At 36.0% G+C, this 22,413-nt stretch overlaps 1 protein-coding gene across 1 annotated transcript; it reads right to left on the reverse strand.

The window, feature by feature from the left end:
- Positions 1–625: 625 nt before the first annotated feature.
- Positions 626–4,499, reverse strand: LOC113771126. The gene is made up of 4 exons (XM_027315746.1): positions 2,484–4,499; positions 1,351–1,578; positions 1,049–1,153; positions 626–889 (listed from the first exon to the last, which is right to left on the reverse strand). Exons 1-4 carry the CDS (start codon positions 4,497–4,499, stop codon positions 626–628), a joined length of 2,613 nt encoding a protein of 870 aa, XP_027171547.1.
- Positions 4,500–22,413: the final 17,914 nt, after the last annotated feature.

Raw genomic sequence — 22,413 nt, forward strand, 5'->3', positions numbered from 1 at the left:
AATGACCACAAGTTACCAAAAACTACACATCAGCCATAACCATAACCATAAACTACACAATCATAACAAAAAACAGTCCACAATGATGCATAACATCAGCCCCAAAAAATGCTATTACCAGCTATTACCAAAAAACAGTCCACAGTGACCACAAGTTACCAAAAACTACAGATCAGCCATAACCATAACCATAAACTACACAACTATAACAAAAAATAGTCCACAATGATGCATAACATCAGCCCCAAAAAATGCTATTACCAGCTATTACCAAAAAACAGTCCACAGTGACCACAAGTTACCAAAAACTACAATCAGCCATAACCATAACCATAAACTACACAACTATAATAAAAAATAGTCCACAATGATGCATAACATCAGCCCCAAAAAATGCTATTACCAAAAAACAGTCCACAGTGACCACAAGTTACCCAAAAACAGGTCACATCAGCCCCAAAAAATGCTATTATCAGAAACAGTCCACAATGATGCATAACATCAGCCCCAAAATCAATAAGTTAAAGGATCAGAATAGCAACAGTTCACATTAGTATTGTAATTCAATTATTCGTATGAGAAGGATGCATTACCAGCTATTACTACCAGATGCATTTCCATTGCCTTAGTTCTTGGACTGCAATTCTGCTCGTAAAGCCTTAAGGAGTTCTAGCATTTCAAGCTGCTGGTTTTGCATTTCAGCTTGTTGATTCTCAAGCCTTTGCATCAGCTGCTGTTGAGATTGGACTTGAACTTCCAATTCAGTTGATCGTTTCTCAGCTTGTTCTGCCCTTTTCTTGAATTCTTCTATCTCTGCAAGTTTTTGTGTAATTAAACTAGCCTTGGAGGGGCCATGACCACGTACATATCCAGTTATACGCCCAGTCACCTCAATACAGATGTCTTCTTCGGTTCAATTTACACCACTAGATTGAGCTTCTAGCTGTAACTCCTTCATTTTGCTCTACAATCACAGGTTTGCTATTATTGATATATGCATAAGAGACATGAAGCATTGGTATTCAGTTGAAAGTGATATTTTTCTTACCAGTTTTTCAGCTGATGTCTCGTCAACCATAGCATTCTTCTTTCGACTAAAATGTGTCATGTCATAAAGTTCAATTGGTCCAACTGTCCTTCCCTCCTTAGCTTCCTATTAGCAAAACAGGTTAAATAACCCAATCACACATCATAAATGAACTACTTTACACGTTTACTGACCCGGTCATCCTTACTTTATGTTTACACGATATTGCTCTGCTTGTCTACTTTGATTCCCGAATTATTTCTCAAGTCCCACCAATCACATTTAAACACAACTACTCGATTTTGAGTAAATGAGTATTCAACCTCAACTATATCAGTAATTATACCATAGAAGTATGTTTCTTTATCAGCATGCTCCCCCTTTACCATAACTCCACTATTTTGTGTCTTTCTTTCTCTTTCCCGAGCCTTAATGTGGAATCTAAATCCATTCACATTACAGCCAGCAAATGTATTGACTCGAAAATCAGGTCCTCTAGCCAAGGACAACAATTCATCAGTACATTCTCCACGTGCATGTGTATACATGACCTACATCAGCCATACCAGATTCTTTAATAGTTTACTAAAATAAAAAGTAAAGGAAATTGACAAGTTTTTAACATCTCTTCCAATACTTACATGTTCTTCAAACCACTTTGGAAACTCCAAGTCTAGCCTTTGTTGTACGCTCGATAAATTTTGCTTTTCAAGAATTTGTCTATGCTCCCTAAATTTGTAGTAGTAGAAGTAGTTACATATTCTATCAAATGACTTTAATTACAAGCAATGAAGAACATATTATAGAACACGGCATAGATTTAGCATTAAAGTATATTATTACCTCATGTAATCATCTACTTCTTCACAATTTTTCAAGATGAACAGGTGTATTCTTTGCAATTCAACCTCACTTAGATAACCAATCAGTGCTGCCCCAAAGGGCTAAGCCAAGTTAGAAAATATAGATAATTTTCCAGCAGCTTCGTATTTCTCCATATTTTGTTCCGTTTGATAAAACCTGGTCGGAACATCATGCAAATACCTGGAAATGAATGTAAGACATTCATCATCCAAGTAGCGCTTAGCTATACAGCCTTCAGGTCATGCCCTATTATTCACATAGCCTTTGTATTGACCATTTTTCTATCCAAAAAAAATTCAGCCCGAGTTGTTAGAAAATAAGAAAATTGGAGGTAAATCAAATAGGCATTATTAAAAATAAGAGGCATGTACCTCTCAAATGGAAACATCCACCGGTATTGGGTTGGCCCAGCAATCTTGGATTCAGTGGGTAAATGGACCATTACATCAAAGAAATTTGGAGGAAAATTTTTCTCAAGTTTGCATAGTATTAAAATAATATTTTTTTCCTGCATTTCCAGCTCATCTAGATAGAGAGTTCGAGAACAAATTTTTCGAAAAAAATTGCTGATCTCTACTAAAATCTGAGATACATCTTTTGACAGCATTCCTCTAGTTGCTAGTGGAAGAAGTCGTTGTATGAACACATAGTAGTCATGACTCTTCATTCCTAAAAGTTGACACTCCTTGGTCTTCACACACCAAGGAATGTTTGAAGCAAAGCCATCCGGGAACTTGATAGTGCTCAAAAACTGGCAGAAATTCTTTTTCTCTAGGCGTGATAAAGTGTAACATGCAGGCGGCATAACTTTAGATTGCCCACCTCCCGATTGTAGATGCAACTCTTCCCTTAATCCCATTTCTTTTAAATCCTCCCTAGCCTGCCATGTGTCCTTAGTTCTCGAAGGGATATTCATTAATGTACCTACCAAAGATTCACATACATTCTTGACAATGTGCATAATATCCAAATTATGTCTAATTTTATTGGTACTCCAATATGGAAGTTCAAAGAATATGCTCATCTTCTTCCAATTTGAACTGTTCTGCACGCGTTTTCTTTTCTTCTGTTGCAGCAAATCAGGTGCCTTGCCAAACTCAACTTGCTCAATACGAAGAAGTTTTTGGAGGACTTTTTCACCTGATAGGGTCCTAGGAGGCTGTCTATGTTTTCTTTCTCCATTAAATTGCTTTTTTTCTCGACACCATTTATGATCAATAGGCAGAAAACGGCGATGGCCCATGTAACAACATTTGTGACCATTATTAAGATATAGACTAGTCGTCTCATCTAAGCACACAGGACATGCCTTGTACCCTTTTGTACTCCATCCCGACAAATAGCCATATGCTGGAAAATCGTTTATTGTCCACAAAAGTGCTGCACGTAACATGAACTTCTCCTCCCTGAAGGCATCATATGTCTCCACACCAGTGGCAAATAACTCTTTTAACTCATCAACTAATGGTCTAAAGAATATATCAATGTCATTTCCAGGTGCTTTGGGACCAGGAATAATCATTGATAGGAAAAAAAATGGATCTTTTAAGCATTTCCAAGAAGGTAGATTGTAAGGAACAAGGATAACAGGCCATATACTGTATGAATTGCTCATGGTTCCAAAGGGATTAAAGCCATCACTAGCAAGTCCTAGCCTTACATTTCTAGGATCTTCAGCGAAGGACTTGTGATTTCTATCAAAATCCTTCCAAGCTAATGAATCAGCAGGGTGTCGCATCATGTTCTCATTATCTACACGTCTCTCCTTATGCCACCTCATATCCCGAGCAATCTCTTTGTTCACAAACAGTCTTTGCAGCCTTGATTTTAATGGAAAATAACGCAACACCTTTCTAGGTATTTTGGAATTTGGAGATTTATACCGCGGTGCTTTACATTTTTCATTTGGACAATGATCAAGGCCTTTATTTTCATTCCAAAAAAGTGCGCAATCATTTTCACAGGCGTGGATCTTTTCACACTTCAGCCCCAACTCACGGATGAAATTTTTTGCCTCGTAATATGAGCTGCGAATCAAAGCTGTAGGAAATACTTGATGCAAGAACTTCAGCAACATATCAGTAGATTTACAAGTCCACCGATTCATTGTTTTCAAGTGGAGGATATGGACAATAAACGAGAGTTTTAAATACTTTTCACAGCCCGGGTATAGAGATTTTTCAGCCTCCGATAATAATCTGAGAAACCTACTTGCTTCTCCTTCTTTCTCGGTACAAGCACCCGTATCAAGTTCCGGTGAATGTCTCCAACTCTCACCAAAGTTAGCAACTCCTACATCATTTAACAGCTCCTCCATACTGTCAAAGTCACTATCGTTGTCATTGATTTCTATGTCATCATTCTCATCATCTGATTCAAACCCTTCGCCATGATATATCCACCTAGTATAACTATCAACAATTCCTCGACACAAGTGATTGGCCATGACTTCCTTAGTTTGATCCTCAAAATTATTGCATACTTTGCAAGGACATGGCAGTTTACAATTAGGATCCTTGCCTAGAAGAGCAAACTTAATAAATTCATCAACTTCATCTAAATACTTGGGATCTAGGTAGTTCTTAATAGACATCCAACTCCTATCCATATTGTTGCAGCCCTTTATCCTACCATAAAGAATGTGACCGCCACATTATATAGAAAACAAATGCAATGTAATATGAACTAAATTTAAACTCCTCAAATACCAGCAATGGGATCCAAGGTGTAAAACACAATTTTAGCAAAAGTCAACCATCTCAAGTACAAATGCATTAGTAAGGCAACAAACTAAATAGAATCTACAGCCACAGTATACATGCAAAAGTTTGGCAAACAAAAGATAAATCCATAACATGAATAATCAATTTCATAGGCTGATTTTGCTAGCTAACAGCACACTACATGTTCAAAAAACATAGGATCAGGCATCATATATTTGTAAAGGGAAGATGCCCAACGCAGAAATAATAGAAGAGTAAAGCACAAATATAAATTTCAAGCCTGAATAATGGTAAGAAGGAACAGTACCTGAAACTCAGACCACTCAATTGGTTTCCTTTTCCTACCAAGAACAGGAGCTATTTGCAATCTTAGCACAGCTCCAGATGCAGCAGTATGTGCCTTTACAAGAACCTCCTTACATCTGGTCTGAAATGCAACTGGGAGAAAACGTCAAGTGCTTTTGTCACCAACCCTGTTTATCAAGAATATCCCCAATTATATGGTAAGCCACTAATGTCTTGTATAATTAGTGGTAGGAATTAAGTCTTCAGATTTAATTCTAGAGAGAGAGAGAGAGAGAGAGAGAGAGAGCGAGAGATTAAAGTATGTGAGTTTGATTGAAGCAATAATAATTTCTAGAAGATATTTTCATCTATCTCATGTGTCGGTTCATTTAAGGCTAGGAAACTGATTCACAGCAGAAATTTATTCACATGTTCAGATGTAAAATAACTCACACAGTCAACTTACTAGAGTTATGTTTTCTTTCTTCTGTTTTCTATTTTAAATGCCATTTTTCCCACCCTGAACCTTGAGATACAACCAGAAAAGTATATCTGGAGATTTTTTTTTTTTGGCATAATAAGATGAACAAGTAGCTCCTCCAGTTTGAAATGTTTGATACATATCTTTCCAATATCCAGCATCAGACATTGAATGATACTGTGTTACATATATGAAGTTGACTTTTGACCCAAAAAAAAAAGCATCATACATTTTGGAAATGTTGTATGTAATGTATTGCTAAAAAAATACCAAGATTCACCTTTGTTGGTCATGTAAGAACTAAAACATTCTAGAATTAACCAAAAAATTCTTGTTATTTTTTTAGAAGTCATTACTGAGAATGGTTTCATTAAATGGACTTCCACATCTTGCTACCTTTTGTAGCACCTAGTCATATTGGCATTTCACATCAATAGGCAAATTCATCAATTTAAAAGGTGTACTCACTAATAATTCTGCTAATTATAATGGGTCAGCAGCTCTAATTATGTACTACAGTTCCTTGAAATGTACTGGAAATGGAACACAAGATCCCCAACGGTATGAAGACCAAACAGTGGGGAGCCCGGTTCTGATTATGATTGATAGATATCTCGTACTGATTGCTCATAATAAAGAAAAACTAATCTGCCACTCCAACCTAAAGCAAACAATGAGGCTAAACAACTGTTGTTTGCTATCCCTTTTTCAGCAGAAGCTACTTCTAAGAGTTCAGCATTTAAAAAGGTGCTCAGTACAGATATATAAATAGCATTGGAATTAAATTTTATTAAGAAAGACTGAACCTATGCAGGGATCCCAAATACTTTAGAATGACAGAGGGTAACACAGACAGGAGATGAACAACTTATCATAACATTGGAATGCAATAATAAGATTTCCTCCTTGAGTAGCAATGTTTATCATATCATCATCCAAAACCAAATAATTCACTGAACTTAGTTGTCAAAAAGGCACCATATCATTCACCGCTTTCTAAAATACATCAACAAGGTGTAAGAAATAGACAACAGGCAAATATCAGTGTAGTTAAGAGCACTGTAATTCTCCAATAGGACCATCTCTCCATGAAAATCAACTATCTGTCTGCCTACATTCATCAGATTACCATTCGAACCATCAGATTACTTTTTATCTGGAGAATTTAACAAAAATGGAGTCAACATCTGTCTCCCACTCAGGGCCAGTTCTTCCTTATCTAATTCTCTGCTTTAGTTCCTCACATACTGACCAATCTACTCCCATTATACTTACAGAGCCATATAAGATCAATCTTTTTTGCACGGCAAAAAAAGAGCATGCAGTCAAAACTCATATGCTCTATTTTTGTACAATCAAACCTCGTAACATATAGAAATTTTGACCATGAAGATTGTAAGTGTTCAGTAATGCACAGAATACATAGATTCAAAGTCAAAGAAAACGTTACAGGGGAGGGAAAAAAAATGAAAAACAGAAGCAAGGGCAATGCACAATGACAACTGCATACCACTGAACAGGTACTTCTAGCTTCTGTGCACCACTCTATTGGCAGCAGAAAAGTCTCGCAAAAAGAGAAGAGGAGGCAAAAAGGAAAAAAGGCATGCATCTGTAAGGACTTGAATACAAGGCATAGACCTTCTCCACCAGCCTCTTTAACATCCATTAAAGATAAATTTAGCATCTCCTTTTAACAAACTTAGAATCTAGAGTATCTTTAGGAAAAAGAGGACTTTGAGCATAATCAGTTTACTAACAAGAAAGACAGGTTTTCAAATTGCTCATATCTTTTAAGGAATACGTGACTTTGAACTAAATATGAGAACATCCAATTCCAGGTTAGTGAAAGTCCTTAAAGCTTCCACTGATGGCTATGCGCTTTACAATTAGCCTGAAATTGACTCATCATAGTTCCTAATGTCCTACCTGAGCTCGGTCAAGTAAATTGAAAAACAAACCATAGCTAAATGAAATTGTGGTCACCGGCTAAGATCAGAAAGCCATTTAGTGATGTGATAATATGGTTGACGAAGAAAACTAGAGGATATGCCAAAACCTATTATCAAAATTAGGGCCATAAAGCAATTGGAGAAAATGATCAAGTAAATAACAACATAGCTATGATAGCATCTAATAATCAAGAGCTGCTAAAAGATTTTGGGCAGAAATTTGCAAAAAATATTGTAGAATATTAGGGATTTGGAAAAATTGGGGAAAATGTATAGGAGAGAGAAAAACGAACCTTTCCAATGAAAACCTTGCCCTTTAATGCTGGACAGCCATGGTGATGCTAGTGAGAAGCCAGAGAACGGATTTGTTGTGTGGGTGAAAGTATCAGGTGCCGTGCGGAAGCTCTGTTTTGTGCTCAGTGCAGAAGCTTGTTTGTTTCAGCTCGGTGAAAGTTTGTGTTGCTCAAGTGTTCCGTTGCTTTAACTCAGACCAAGTGTTCCGTTGCTTTTGTTTTCAGAATGTGTTCCGCTGCTTTGGTCTTTGCTTTGCTTTGGATATTGTTTTTGTTGCGCGGCACTTTCACTATGATTTGATCAAAATTTTGACTTCACTCATTTTCCCTCCATTTGATACCAAAAATCATGTTTTTTTCTGGATTTGCAATATGGTTTGAACCATAGATTTTAATGCTATAGTATTATTCTTTATTTTTTAGCAAAAAATAAAAATTTTCATCAACATAGGTGGCAAAATTTGTTAATTTCATATAATTGAAAATGTACTTTTATAATTAGCTAATATTTTATACTAATTTCTTATAATTGCAGCACTAAAGAACATCATGTAATTGAAAATAATTAAACTCAAATTATATGGTTATAACATAGTTTCAATAAAAATAATCATTTTCCCAACATTTGAGACCAATCATCATGCTTTTTTTTATTTTTAATTTGGTTTGAAGCATAGATTTTATTGCTATAGTATTATTCTTTATTTTTTAGTGCAAAAACACAAATTTTCATCAATATAGGTGGCAAAATTTCTTAATTACATATAAGTGAAAATATACTTTTATAATTTGCAAATATTTTAGCCCTGCAATTTTTTATAATTGAAGCACTAAAGTATATCATTAATTGAAAATAACGAAAGTCAAATTCTATGGTTATAACAGACATTTTTTAAAAAAATAATCAAATGCTATTAATAAGACATTATTGTTAAGTCAAAATCAAAGAAAATTTAGTGATGACATAATGTTATCACTAATTTATTCAAGATTATAATAACAAGAAAAGTCGTCACTAATTAAATTGCTAGTTTTTAATATTGTCAATTGCTAGTTTTTAATACTTTTGTGAAAATATTGATAATGGTTGAGAAAATTTTGTTACATTACTGCAAGTGATAAATGTACTTTTGTTCTTTTTCAAACATTTATTTTAATGTTTAATTTTGTTTAAAACTATTGTACTAGTATAGATTTGCAAGACAAAATTTAAGTTCTCAATAGTTAAAAAATTCATTACAGAGAAAACACAAAGTAGTAGTTGCAAAATGTGTATAAATTACAGATATTTTAATGTGTATAAATTACAGTTTATTTTAATGTTTAATTTTGTTTGAAACTATTTTACTAGTATAGATTTGCAAGACATAGATTTATGGGTAATTTCTTTTTTTTTTCTTTCACATATTTAATTTATGTTAAATACAAAACCTACCAGTTTCCCTTTCATAAAAATATTAGTGCAACACTTTTTGAATTTTACTTACAAACATTTATGTATTTAACATAAATTAAATGATTCAGAGTGAAATGCCCATAAAGAGCAGAATATTTGTTCATGTAATGGAGGAAACCCACAAAGAGTTGGTACTTTATGGGCCATTTCTTTTTTTAAAAAAATTTAATTTATGTTGAAAAGATAACCTGCCAATTTTCGTTTTGTAAGAAATCAGTGTAACACTTTTTGAATTTTACTTACAAACATTTATAAATTTATCATAAATTATATGTTTGAGAGTAAAATGCCCATAAAAAATTGGTACTTTGAATAGATAATGCTCATTTGCCCATAAACTACACTCCCTGAAGGCTAATTTGTTCATTACTTTGTAGTACTTTGTTATTCCTTTGCTAATACTACTTGGCATGTAGTACAAAGGATAAATCTGGCATAAATTTCTTATTCCATTGATAAAAAGGCCTGCCTGCCTTATAACTATTGTAATGAAAGATATATCTTTAGAGTTTATAACAAATTATTACTTAAGTTTGAGAAAATTATAAAATATTTATGCATAGTTTATCAAGATACCATTCGCAATTTCCTAATAAAAAAATAGGGGTTAAATTGTAAAAACTAGGGTGCCATATAGAAATAATAAAATTGGTGTATTACATATGGGGGTTAAATTGTAAAAGTTAGAGTGCCATAGTAGAATTAATGAAATTGATGAATTACATATGGGGCTAAATTACAAAAGTTAGGGAGTAATAATAGAATTAAAGAAATCGGTGTACTACATATGGGGCTAAATTGTAAAAGTTAAGGTATCATAATGGAATTAATGGAATTTTTTACAACATTTGGGGCTAAATCACAAAAGTTAGGGTGGCACAGTAGAATTAATGAAAGTGACTTAGAAATAAGTACTTTAAACAGTGACGATTAATTCTTGTCACTAAATCCGAATCGGTAGAGTGACAGTGACGATATTAGAAGTTGTCACTATATAGATCATTTTAGTGACAACGTTTTTCAAGGTCGTCACTGAAGACTTAGTTGCTTTGAACAATTATGACAACTTTCCTTGTCGTCACTAAACAACCACATTTTGTGACGACTTTTGTCGTCACTAAAAAATGTTGTCACTAATGACCATATTTCTTGCAGTGTAGTTTGTGACGAAAATAACGGGTCGTCACTAAATATTTAGTTGCTTTGATGCAATTGTGACAACTTTAGGTGTCGCGACTAAAGAAGCTCCTTTTGTGACGACTTATTGTCATCACTACAAAATGTTGTCACTAATAACTTTTTTTTTTAGTGATCAGTGACGACAACAAAAAGTCGTCCGTAAATAGGCCAAGCAATAGTGATGATGTTCTTAATGTCGTCACTATTGTGTGTTCTAAACACTCCCGCGCTCTTGCTAAATCTTGGCGAGAATTCATCACAAATGAGTTGGCTCCCATTAGAGGTTTGTGACGAGTTAGAAAGTCGTCAATAAAGGATCCACTTTTGTGACAACTTTTTTTCGTCACAGAGAAAAGTTGTCACTGATGACCAATTTTCTTGTAGTGGAAATCGTAGTGTCGAGAACTACTATAAGGAGATGGAGGTGACTATGCTAAGAGCTGATGTCCAAGAGGACCATGAGCCCACCATGGCTTGGTTTCTCAATGGACTACAATCAGATATAGCTAAGAGGCTTGAGTTGCAAACCTACGTAGAGATTGGTGAGATGGTGGACAAGGCTATGAAGATTGAGCAAATACTCAAGAGGAGAGGTCAGCCACAGAGATTGAGTTACACATACTCGACCCTACCTCCTAGGCCAAGCCAACCACGAAAAGATTCTTCAGACTTCAAGCAAGCAGCTAAGCCTTTTACTCCAAGGTCTAAGTCCGAACCACCTAAGGGAGACATCAAAGCATCTCCCAAAGCATTATCGAAGCCTCAAAGGAGAAGGAGTCGGGACACTAGGTGCTTCAAGTGCCAGGGATTGGGGCACATAGCTAGTCCATATGCCAATCAATAGATAATGATTATGCTCCCAAGTGGCAAGATTGTGTCGGATGATGAAACTGAGTACGAGGGTATGTCGCTACTAATGGATAAGGAAGAAGAATCAGGCAATGAGTATGCCGCCGATGAGCAAGTTGGGTTCGGACTTGTTGCTTAGATGGCGTTGACCACCAGCTCAAGGAAGACGAGGCATAGTATGAGAATATTTTCTATACACAATGTCTAATCAAAGACAAAGTGTATAGTTTGATAATTGATGGAGGAAGTTGTACGAACATGGCGACCGCATTGATGGTCGAGAAGTTAGAGTTAGCTACCACAGATCGCTCGCGACTCTACAAGCTACAATGGCTCAACAACAGCGGTAAGATTCGTGTCTCCAAACAGGTATTTGTTTCTTTTCAAATTGGTAGATACGAGGATGAGATCTTATCTGATGTAGTACCTATGCATACTAGTCATATTATACTTGGTAGACCCTAGCAATATGATAGACAGATTTCTTTCGATGGGGTTAGTAACAAGTACACTTTCACACATAGGCATAGGAAAGTTACATTAGTTTCTCTTACACTTAAGCAAGTACATGATGACCAACTTAGCTTATAAAGAGAATTTGTAAAGGAAAGTGAAAAAAGAAAATTCGTAGCTAATGTTGAAGTTAATGAGTTTAGATTTTCTAAGGAAGAATTGGCCAAGATAGGAAAATTAGGAAAGAAATTGAGCTTTTTTGTAAAATCAAAAAGTAGTATAAAGAGTTTTAAATGCAAAACAATGTTTACTCATATTTTATAGTAAAGAGCTGTTATTGATTACTGATGAGTTAGACCCAATTTTGCTGGGAGAGATAGTATCTCTTTTGTTAGAAATTAGGTGGTATATTTCCTAATGAGATATCAAGAGGATTGCCACTTGTCTGAGGGATCGATTATCAGATCAACTTCATCCATGGAGTAGCCATTCCTAACCGACTAACCCACAAGAGCAATCTTGAGGAAACCAAAAAGCGACAGCGCCAAGTCGATAAGTTGCTACCTAAAGGTTGGGTGAGGGAGAATTTGAACCCATGTGCAGTACCAGTGATTCTAGTGTTGAAGAAAGACAAGTCATGGAGAATGTGTGCTGACTGCTGAGCAATTAACACCATAATGGTAAAATATCATCACCCCATCCCTAGGTTAGATGATATGCTGGATAAATTACATGATGCAATTATCTTCACTAAAATAGACTTGAAAATCGAATACCATCAAATTAGGATAAAAGAAGGAAATGAATGGAAAATCGCATTTAAGACTAAGTATGGGTTATATGAGTGGTTAGTTATGCCCTTTAGCTTAGCTAATGCCCCTAGTACATTCGTGCATTTGATGAACCATGTACTTAGGCCATTCTTAGAAAAATTCGTCATAGTCTATTTTGATGATATACTTGTATGCAGTCGCAGCCTAAATGAGCACTTAGTGCGTTTGAGATATGTTTTTAACGTATTTCGACAAGAGCAACTATATGTTAATCTTAAGAAGTGCACCTTTTGCACTGATAGACTTGTATTTTTAGGTTTTGTAGTTAGTGCACAAAGTATACATGTGGATGAAAGCAAGATTTAGGCCATACAAGACTGGCAAACATAGATGTTTGTGAGTAAAGTTCAAAGCTTCCACGGACTTATGGGCTTCTACAGGTGATTCTAAAGGATTTTTTTGCACTATAGCGGCCCCATTGACTGCATTTGTTAAGAAGAATGAGAGATTTGTCTGGGGAGAAACTCAAGAATAGGCGTTCCATACCCTTAAACATAACATCACACATGCACCTATTTTAACTTTACCTTATTTCAATAAAAATTTTAAAATTGAGCGTGATGTCTCAGGTATTAGGGTTGGTGCTGTATTGATACAAACTTGGCGGGACAGCATTGAACTATTCTACATACGATAAGGAGTTGTACGCCCTGATTCGAATATTGGAGACGTGGCAGCATTACTTACGGCCTAAGGAGTTTGTGATTCATACGAACCACAAATCATTGAAATATCTAAAGGCGCAACACTAGTTGAGCAAGAAGTATATTCATTGAATCGTCTTCATTGAGTCATTCCCATACATCAATAAATACAAGTCTGGTAAGACCAATATTATTGCCGATGCACTATCGTGCAGGTACACCCTAATCACCACTTTAGATGCTAAGATATTAGGGTTTGAATTATTAAGGACTTTTATTAAAATGACACTAATTTTGGAAAGATTTTGAGTCTTGTAAGTTATCTCAAAAGAGTAAATTCTTCATTTCTGATAGATTCCTCTACTATGCGATAAGTTGTGTATTCCAGTTTGTTTGATTCGTGAATTGATCATAAGGGAATCACATGGTGAGAGGTTAATGAGACATTTTGTGGTATCTAAGACGTATTCTATCTTTCAGGAACACTTCTACTGGCCACGCATGAAACGGGACATAGAGCAGTTCGTTGACAAGTGTATTACATCCAAACAAACCAAATCTAAGGTATGTCCGCATGACCTTTACACTCCATTACCTATACTTAAGGAATCATGAGTAGATCTATCTATGGATTTCATATTGGGGTTACTTAGATCTAGGAGGGGCAAAATTTCATCTATCTTGTAGTAGATAGTTTCTCTAAAATGGTGCATTTCATTGCTTGTCATAAGACTGACAATGCATCTGACCTGTTTCTTAAGAAGATAGTGAGATTGCATGGTATTCCTAGATCCATAATGTCAGATAGGGACGTGAAGTTCCTTAACTATTTCTAGAAGATCTAGTGATTTGAGTTGGGAACTAAGTTGTTGTTTTCAACAACTAGTCATCCACAGACAAATGGTCAAACAGAGGTAGTCAATAAGACGCTCTCAATGTTGTTGCGAGTTATACTGCGTAACAATTTTAGGTCGTGGGAAAGTGTTTAGCTCATGTCAAGTTTGCATATAATATAACTATTCATTCTGCTAGTCAATATTCGTCATTTGATATTGTGTATGGTTTTATTCCACTAACGCCTTTGGATTTAGTATTTTTACCTATTTCTGAGCAAGTTAATTTATATGGTAAGAAAAAGGTAGAGTATGTTCACCAACTTCATGCGAAGGTTCGAGCCAATATCGAGAAATGAACATTGCAATATGCTATTTAGGCCAACAAGGGACGTAAATGCATGGTGTTTGAACCTGGTGATTGGGTTTGGTTTCACCTCAGAAAGGAGCATTTTTTGATCCAATGTCGCAACAAGTTGCTATCACATAGTGATGAACCTTTCCAAGTATTCGAGCGCATTAATGATAATGTCTACAAACTCGAGTTTTCAGGTGAGAACTGAGTTAGTGCCACCTTTAATGTTTCTGACTTGAGTCCTTTTCTAGCAGGTGATGCGGTCGATTTGAGGGCAAATCCTTTTCAAGAAGAGGGGACTGATGGAGTATCCAAGGCTATCCAGGTCAATCCGAGTACTCAAGTTGAGTCCGTGGTTGTTCCAGGGGGTTCGATAACGTGAGCTCGAGCCAAGCGCCTCAATGAGTCACTTCAAACTGTGGTTTGAGTTGTCCAAGAATCAATTGGGGCACCAAATATGGAATCGAGTCTTGTTACTTTGCTCCAACCTATGGTTGAAGATGATTCTTGAAGGGCCGAATATTAGTTGTTAGTTAGTTGTTATTTTGGGCTTACTTAATAGCTAAATTAAACGGTCTAGTCTTAAATTTGGAATCGTTTCTAATTACTAGGATTTTGCACCACATGTTAAGGTTCGCTTAGTTGATTAAGTTTTAGTTGTTAGACCCACATTTAGTTAAACCCGTCTTTGGGTACATTTGTGTCAAGACCATAAAAACATCGTTGTTCATGGTAAATGACAGAAATTTTGTTGAGAGATTGCTCTCTTGGCTCTACGAGCTTCCCTTGAACAACTAGAATCATCTAGTGTTCAATTTCGGCTTATCAATCAAGAATATCATCCTTGATTGTGGCGCCTTCTAACAAATTCCTAGGGTTTGCCAATTCATTTGATTGTGGGTCAATTAGATTCACAATCATAGGGATTAGAGGGGTTCGGAGTAGGAATATTCGCCAAATTCAAACTTGGAAATGTCGCCATTGATCCGGGATTAGTCGTAGTAATTCTCGTCATCAACGGGATTCGTATCAACAGAGGTTGAAATCTAAGAAATCTATATTTTTAAACTCAATTCGAATCAACCAATTTGACTAGTTGAACTGTGAACTAAGTCAACTTTCAATCTAGTCTACTTAAAAAAGCTTTACAAACTTTTGCTCAAACTCAATCAAAAATCGAGTTCAATTGTGAATCAGAAAACCGGGTTCTATTGTTATTTCTTTTTTTACTAACTTTTCTTAACTACTAACTTATTTTTTTCCTATATCCTCTTCATCTCTAAACCCTATTCATCTCTCCAACAATAAGTGATAAGATGTTCAAAATCGCAAATGAAATGTTTCAACAAAATAGCAAGAAAAGGAAGAAAATGTAGATCGAAAAATCTATGATTATCAACTTCCAAAAATCGATAATATTAAATAGGAGATAGAAGAAAAAGACCAGAAGAGAATGAAAATAAAGAAAGGGGAGAAGGGTCTCACATATGTGAAGACAAGGAATTGAAAAAGGAAATCGTAAAAAAAAAAGGGTTAAAAACAAAAAAGCTCCCTGTGGTATATCTAATACATAGAAAAGTCCCCCGTAGTTTCAAAACATACAAAATGATACCTCATGTTTTGAACTAAATTGTAAACTAACAGAATTCGTTAACTTAACGAAAATGACGGTCTCGGCTGTTAAACTTACCGGATTCCGTTAAGTTTATCATTTATTTTACCGAATTCCGTTAAGTTTAACGAATTCTGTTAGTTTATAATTTAATTCAAAACATGAGGTGTCATTACCACGAGGGGCTTTTTTGTGTATTAGGTATACTACAAGGGTTTTTTTTTGTTTTTAACCCAAAAAAAAAAAAAAGGATAAAGATGCCGAGGGACCCTAAAAGCCTAGAACCCATCGTCTGAATTTGTTGATGATGAAAGTTGGGAAGATGAAGTCTGACAATATATTGCTTTTCAGGTTTAAAACTTTATAAATATTTGGTTTTGACCCATGAAGTTTTAAATAATCATAAGTACACTTACAAACTTCTATGTGCAACTTTAACTTTATATTTTTACGAATGAGTCTCAATTTGTTCATCTCCTTGAAAGAATTTACAATGTGCATTTGAATGTTAAAAAAATGAACTAATTAATTAAGAACAAGATTTTTGTCTTTTATTTGAAATTCTTACTATGTAACTGACATTGATTTATCATTTGTTAAGTTTACAATTAAATTATCTTTTATGAACTTGATGGACAAGGAATATGACAGTGAAAATAAATAAGTACTACATTTGTAGCCATTTTTCTACATTATTTACTTACATAAACTTAATATATATATATATATATATGTCACCTGATTCTTAGAATAATCTGACCTTCGTTGAACCCATTGACCTAACCCCTAAGGTTGACTAAGTCACTGCCTAGTCCGAGTTCTAAAACATAGATAGAAATTAGAGATCTTGGGCTATGTTTTGAACTCGAACCGAGCATTGACTCAGTCGAGATCAAGGGTTTAGGGTCAGTGGGTTTGAGTGGAACTGGACCCATATAGAAATGGGGTGATGCTATCATGATGTCATAAAGACATTTGACATTGAGAAATGTATGTTCATATGTGTTTGATGTTTTTAAAATATTTTACAAGAAAATACAAATAAAACAATGTAATCAAGTCAATTTACCAAAGAACTCATTTTAAAAAAATAGGTTGTAACTATGACTTAGAAATGTTTGTGGGTGACTTATAACTTCTTGAAACAATGAAGGGATAAAATATGAATACAAAAAGTGTTAGGACATTAATAGCAAAGTAAATCAATAAAATCTAATCCCTATGCCATTCGTCTTTTTTGTTGGCCGTCATATTGTTTCTTTCTCATTCATTTTCTTTACCAAACTACATCAGAGATAAAATAGACACCACATCATACCAAACTTCTATCAGAGATGAAACACATACTCACACCTACACCCATACTTATACCAATACCCACACACACGCAGAAACAAACACATACACACAAATGTTTTTTTTTCTAAGACATACACAGAAATGCATAGTATTCTTCTCATATTTTTGTCTGTATTGTCTTTATTTTTTCTCCTATTAGATATTAAAGCTTTTAAGAATCCAGCAACTGTGAATCTATAAGGGTGGCTTTAGAGTTGAGATGGAAGAAGGTGACTAGCAATGGCAGCGACTAGCAAGAAGACAAGGATGAAAACAAGTCAAAAAGGGGTTAGAAGACCTGGTTTTGATGACTCTTAGCGGTTCCCGATTGAACTAGGGTTTTGATCAGTCTTGGCTGAATCAAACACCATCTTGCTTTTAGTTCTAACTCAGATAGGAGGTCTTGTCGGTTTCTGGTTCAATTGGTCCAACAGATCAATCTGATTCAAATATTTAATTCCTCTACTTCCTTCTCACTTTTTAAATTTCATTCTTTCCTACTAGAAAAAAATATAAAAGTTTTAAAATATTGAAAATCACCATAAGAAAAAGAAAGGACGAATTGTTAAAAATGACATTGAAATAAGCAATACTGATCAATACAAGGAAAAGTCAACTTTAATATCTCGAAGGATGTTCATGAGAAATGTCTATTTTGTATGTTTTTAGCGTATTTTATTGCTTAGTTTTTGGTGTGTTTTAGTCACTTTAATAACTAAAAAACTAGGTTTCTAGTGAAGTTTGCATTTTGTAGTATAAGACAGAAAAATTACATTTCTATCTATTTAAGTAGTTAAAACTTCAATCTCTCTCTAAATGAGAGTTCACCTCTCCTCGGTATAGGAGCCAAAACTCTTTTCAACCCCTATTCAAATTTTTCAAAGTTCAAGTTCAAATTTTCAGATCCAAAATTTCGGTCCAATCTCAAAAGCATAGCTTTCTAATAGGGAAACCTCAGAAGAAGTTTTTCGACTTTGTTTAGATACGACTTAGCCCTAGCAATTAGTGTTGTACTTGATTTGTCTGGGAAGAGCTTTCATCTTTCATCTTTATTACAGAAATAAATGAGTGGGAAGGAGATCATAGAGACTGAACTGCCGGGACACAAGATTTCTCTTGCCTAATCTCTCTCAGTTACTTTGAAAAGTTATTACCTTTCCTAATCTTCATAGTTTTCTGCAATCTTTTTAACTCTATTATAGCAGTTTCTTAACTCTGTCGTAGCACTTTTTATACCCTTCATGTAGTCAAATTTAGGGTTTTATGACTTTCACGCCTTTTCTATTCATCTCTTTAGGTCTTTGTTGGGTGCTGGAACTTGGCTTTTTTCTTCTTTGACTTGTCAGCAGGCTAAACACAGAGCTACATTCATCTGATTTGGGTGATAGTGCAAAGAACACAGCAGTGAAGCTCGATGACAGAATCCTTGACAAGAGCTTTTCACATGTTTGACTTGGGGGTAAAAGAGTTGGAATAGGTTGATTTGAACTGGAGAAATCTGGTAGCTAGCACCGAGAAATGTAGAACCAGTTTAGTGGGAAGGATCATTGGAGAATAAGTAGCAAACTACACAGGGGTGAAGAATTTCACCAACCATGTATGTGGTTACTCTAGAAACATGGTGATTACTGAGCTAGGACCAAATGTTTTCCAGTTCACCTTTGAAGAAGAAAAGGACATGGAAAAAAGCACTAAGAGGGAGACCATGGATCCTGGATAACCAACTGCTAGTACTGAAGCCATGGAGTGAAGGAATTGAAAAAGACCCCGAAATGTTTAACTCCTCACTGCTCTTGATACCAGTGTGGAATCTCCCAATCCACTGGCTGTGTTGTGTAGCAGGCTTCAAAATTGGAGAAGTTTTTCACTCAGTTAATAGCGGTCATTATACCACCGCGAGGTGGAAAGGAAGGAAAACACATGAAGATATTGGTGGATGTGGATATATCACAACCGCTTGTCAGAGATGTCCAGTAAAGCATAATGGAATTGAAGTTTGGGCAAAATTCAAGTATGAAAAATGCCCGGATTTTTGCTACAGATGTGAAGTGGTAGGGCATGGGGACAAAAATTGCAATTTTAAAGAAAAAAACACGAACAACACTTAGAGAGGACTAGTATGGACCATGGCTCAAAGTAGGGAACATCATGGCTTCACCTCTAAAGTCACAAAAGGAAAACAATATAACAACAGAGAGGTCAAGGTTGGGGAAAAATCAGCAAATAGCGCTTACACTAAGAGGGCACAATCAGGCATACCATGTGTGAGACAAAGGAAAGGAACATCAGGCAAAACACAGTAGCCCAAGCACAGAGGAGAGAATAGAAAAGCAAATGGAAAATAAAAAAGAAAATCTGGTAAAAGCAAGTGTGGAGGGAGAAGGAATAAAGATAGGAGAAAACAGAAAAAGGGAAATGCAAATGAGGAAAAAAATGAGAAGAAGATGCAACAAGACTAGGACATGATGGATAATGCAAAAGGAATAGAGCAAGAGAAAGTGAAGGTAGAAGTAATGTTGGTGGATAGTAAAGGAAACAAAAAAGAGGCGAACAATGAGAAGCAGCAAATCAGCACAGGAGAAGCAGAACACAAATTAGAATCCGAAAGATAGGAAAAGGGAAAAGATAAGATAATCAACAAAAAAGAATATAGGAACAGGGAAAAAGAGTAGAGGGTTCAAAATCATCCCTAAAAGTATGAGGAACCCTTTTGCAGAAATCAATTTACCAAGGGGTGAGAAGAAACTCGGAGAAAAAAGGAAGTTCAAATTAAGGGATGACCCAGATGACATCCTAGTGAACATAAACTACATGGAGCAAAAAAGAAATAAACTGCCCAGAGTAGAACAGAAAGAAGTAATGCAGGAAAATGTGATGGAGTCAATCCCTGAAAGGCTTCCACAGTGTCAATGAAGGTTGTGGTGTGGAACTGTCAAGGATCAGGAAGCCCCTTGATAGTTCCCAACTGAAGGAGGTTTCAAACCTTCTCTCCCCTAGCATCATTTTTCTCAGTGAAACAAAAAATCAAAAAAAGTTTATGGAATCTGTAAAAAATAGATTGTAGTTTGATGATAGCTTTATAGTAAATTTGGTTGGCAAATCAGGGGGTTTAGCTTTGCTTTGGAAAAACTGTGTTAGAATTATCGATATAGAGGCAGACAATTTCTACACTGCTGCACGTATAATGGACATAAAGGCTAGATGTGAGTGGTGTTTCACTGGAGTATATGCAAGTCTAGATAATGAAACTAGGAAGATGCAATGGAAAAAACTGGAAAGGAAACTAAGTGGATGGGGGGAAAACTGGATGATGGCAGGAGATTTCAACGACATTGTCTCAAATGAGGAGAAATGGGGAGATAGACTGAGACCAGAAGGAAGCTTTCAGGAGTTCAGAAGTTTTCTACAAAACATTAATGCAATTGAGATAGGCTATGAGTGGAAACCTTGAACTTGGATGCCTCATTGGGAAGGAAAGGAAATAAAACAAATGTTGGATCGAGTGGTAGTAAGTATAAACTGGCACCAGACTTTTGAAAGAGCAAAGTGTATGCATAATGAGAATGAAGCCTCTGACCACTCCCTAATCCAAATTGACACAATGCCAGCACAAAGAAAAACTGGATGTAGATTCTATTTTGATAAGAGATTGGGGCAAAATCCAGAGGTGCAAGATGTGACAGCCCCACCTTACCCTAAGGCGAACCAAAGGGTTCGGCAGACCGCCTGCCCAGCTCTCGCCAGGACTACGGAGTCGAGTCACACAAATCCGATATTACGTGAGATAGGACCCAAAAGAATTGAATGATTGAAGACTGCCAAGCTTAACAGTAACTTACCAAAATCACATGGAAAAAAAAAACACTTTCATATATACATGTCGCTAGGTTTACAATTCAAATGGAACTAGTGAAACGAAGTACATTTAGAGTTTGCTCCCTCTCGAGGAGCTATACAAAAGAACAAAAGATTATCTAACTAGCTCAACTCGCTTCTCAAAATCATGATTTCCAAAAGAGGTTCCTGTAAGGAAAACAAAAGGAACAGAAAGGGGTGAGCTTGCGCTCAATAAGGTACCAAACAGATAGCAATAAAATCATGGCATTTCACGTTTAGCAAATCGAGTACACATGCCAGATGTAAAGCAAAGGAACCAATGATTCAAATCAGAAGGATACAGGTGGCTCTCAGGAGCCAAATTTCCAGCGCAGTACTTGATCCAAACCGGTTGACTCTCCGTCAACGTATATAGAACCAACGCGTCTGTAGACCCCACTTTACACCAAATCCCGTTCACCAAACACCCCTTTACCGGGCCCGCTCACCTCAAGCGAACAGAAATGGTAATACTCGAGTATACCGGAATCAAGGGTCTCAATACCCAAAGATCCCAAAACAGACTACCGTGGTTCGTTATCTAATCGTCCAGGCCCTTGCCGGCCCGACTCGAATAACTTAGCCACAGGATTTGAGCTCATAGGTCACAGAAATCCGAACAGATGCAGACACAGATAACAGATTCAAATTTTGCATAGTAAATTGGCATATGAACAGACAAGAGAACGAGTGTGATAAAGTACACCCTCGTCTCAAACAAATTAAACAGATTGCCGAGCAGAAATCAAGTTAAACAGCAATGGAGGGGAGTGGTACACTCACCGGTTCAAGTACAGATACCTCAAAAGTTTTCACTTCGGATTGGCTTTAATCGCCAAGAAAGCCTAAAATAATCAAAATAAACCAATTGAAGGTTTCATATCCAAAATCGAGTAAACGGAATGCACAAGTGAGGCTCGACTACACGTCGTACGCCTTGCCAAATAAATACTAATGCAAGGGTGGAAAACATGATTTTCTTGGAAACGAAAAGGTAACATGAAGACCTAGGCGCAAACAACCCAAAAAGCTTTCATTCTACCAAAAGGCAAATCCACTTAAAGGAACCAAACGGCCTAGAAAATCGGGCAGCATTTCCCCTAAATTTCTTACTTTTCCAGCCATTAAGACTTCATTATTTCCTCAAATCAGTCCCAACATCTCACACAAAAGTCATCTCATTTTCCAAAAGCCGTTCACTAGGCTCAAAGTAGTACAAGTACAAAAGTTAGCTAGGAAATGACCGGAATGAAAACAATCCCTAAAACATGCAAACAAAAACAAGGAGACTCGATAACGAGTCATAAACCAATGCCAAATATGACCCCAATAGGGTTCCATAAACATATACAAACATTAAAGG

Source organism: Coffea eugenioides, chromosome 5 (genome assembly GCF_003713205.1).
Source record: "Coffea eugenioides isolate CCC68of chromosome 5, Ceug_1.0, whole genome shotgun sequence".
NCBI lineage: Eukaryota > Viridiplantae > Streptophyta > Magnoliopsida > Gentianales > Rubiaceae > Coffea > Coffea eugenioides.

What these genes read in the sequence shown, in the direction of transcription:
- LOC113771126 (XM_027315746.1), bottom strand. Translation starts at nt 4,499, where the DNA reads ATGGATAGGAGTTGGATGTCTATTAAGAACTACCTAGATCCCAAGTAT. An exon ending in GAGGAATGCTGTCAAAAGAT is followed by an intron (nt 1,579 to 2,483) that starts GTATCTCAGATT and finishes TGGCTGATGTAG; the next exon opens with GTCATGTATACACATGCACG. An exon ending in TAATTACTGATATAGTTGAG is followed by an intron (nt 1,154 to 1,350) that starts GTTGAATACTCA and finishes TTTTGCTAATAG; the next exon opens with GAAGCTAAGGAGGGAAGGAC.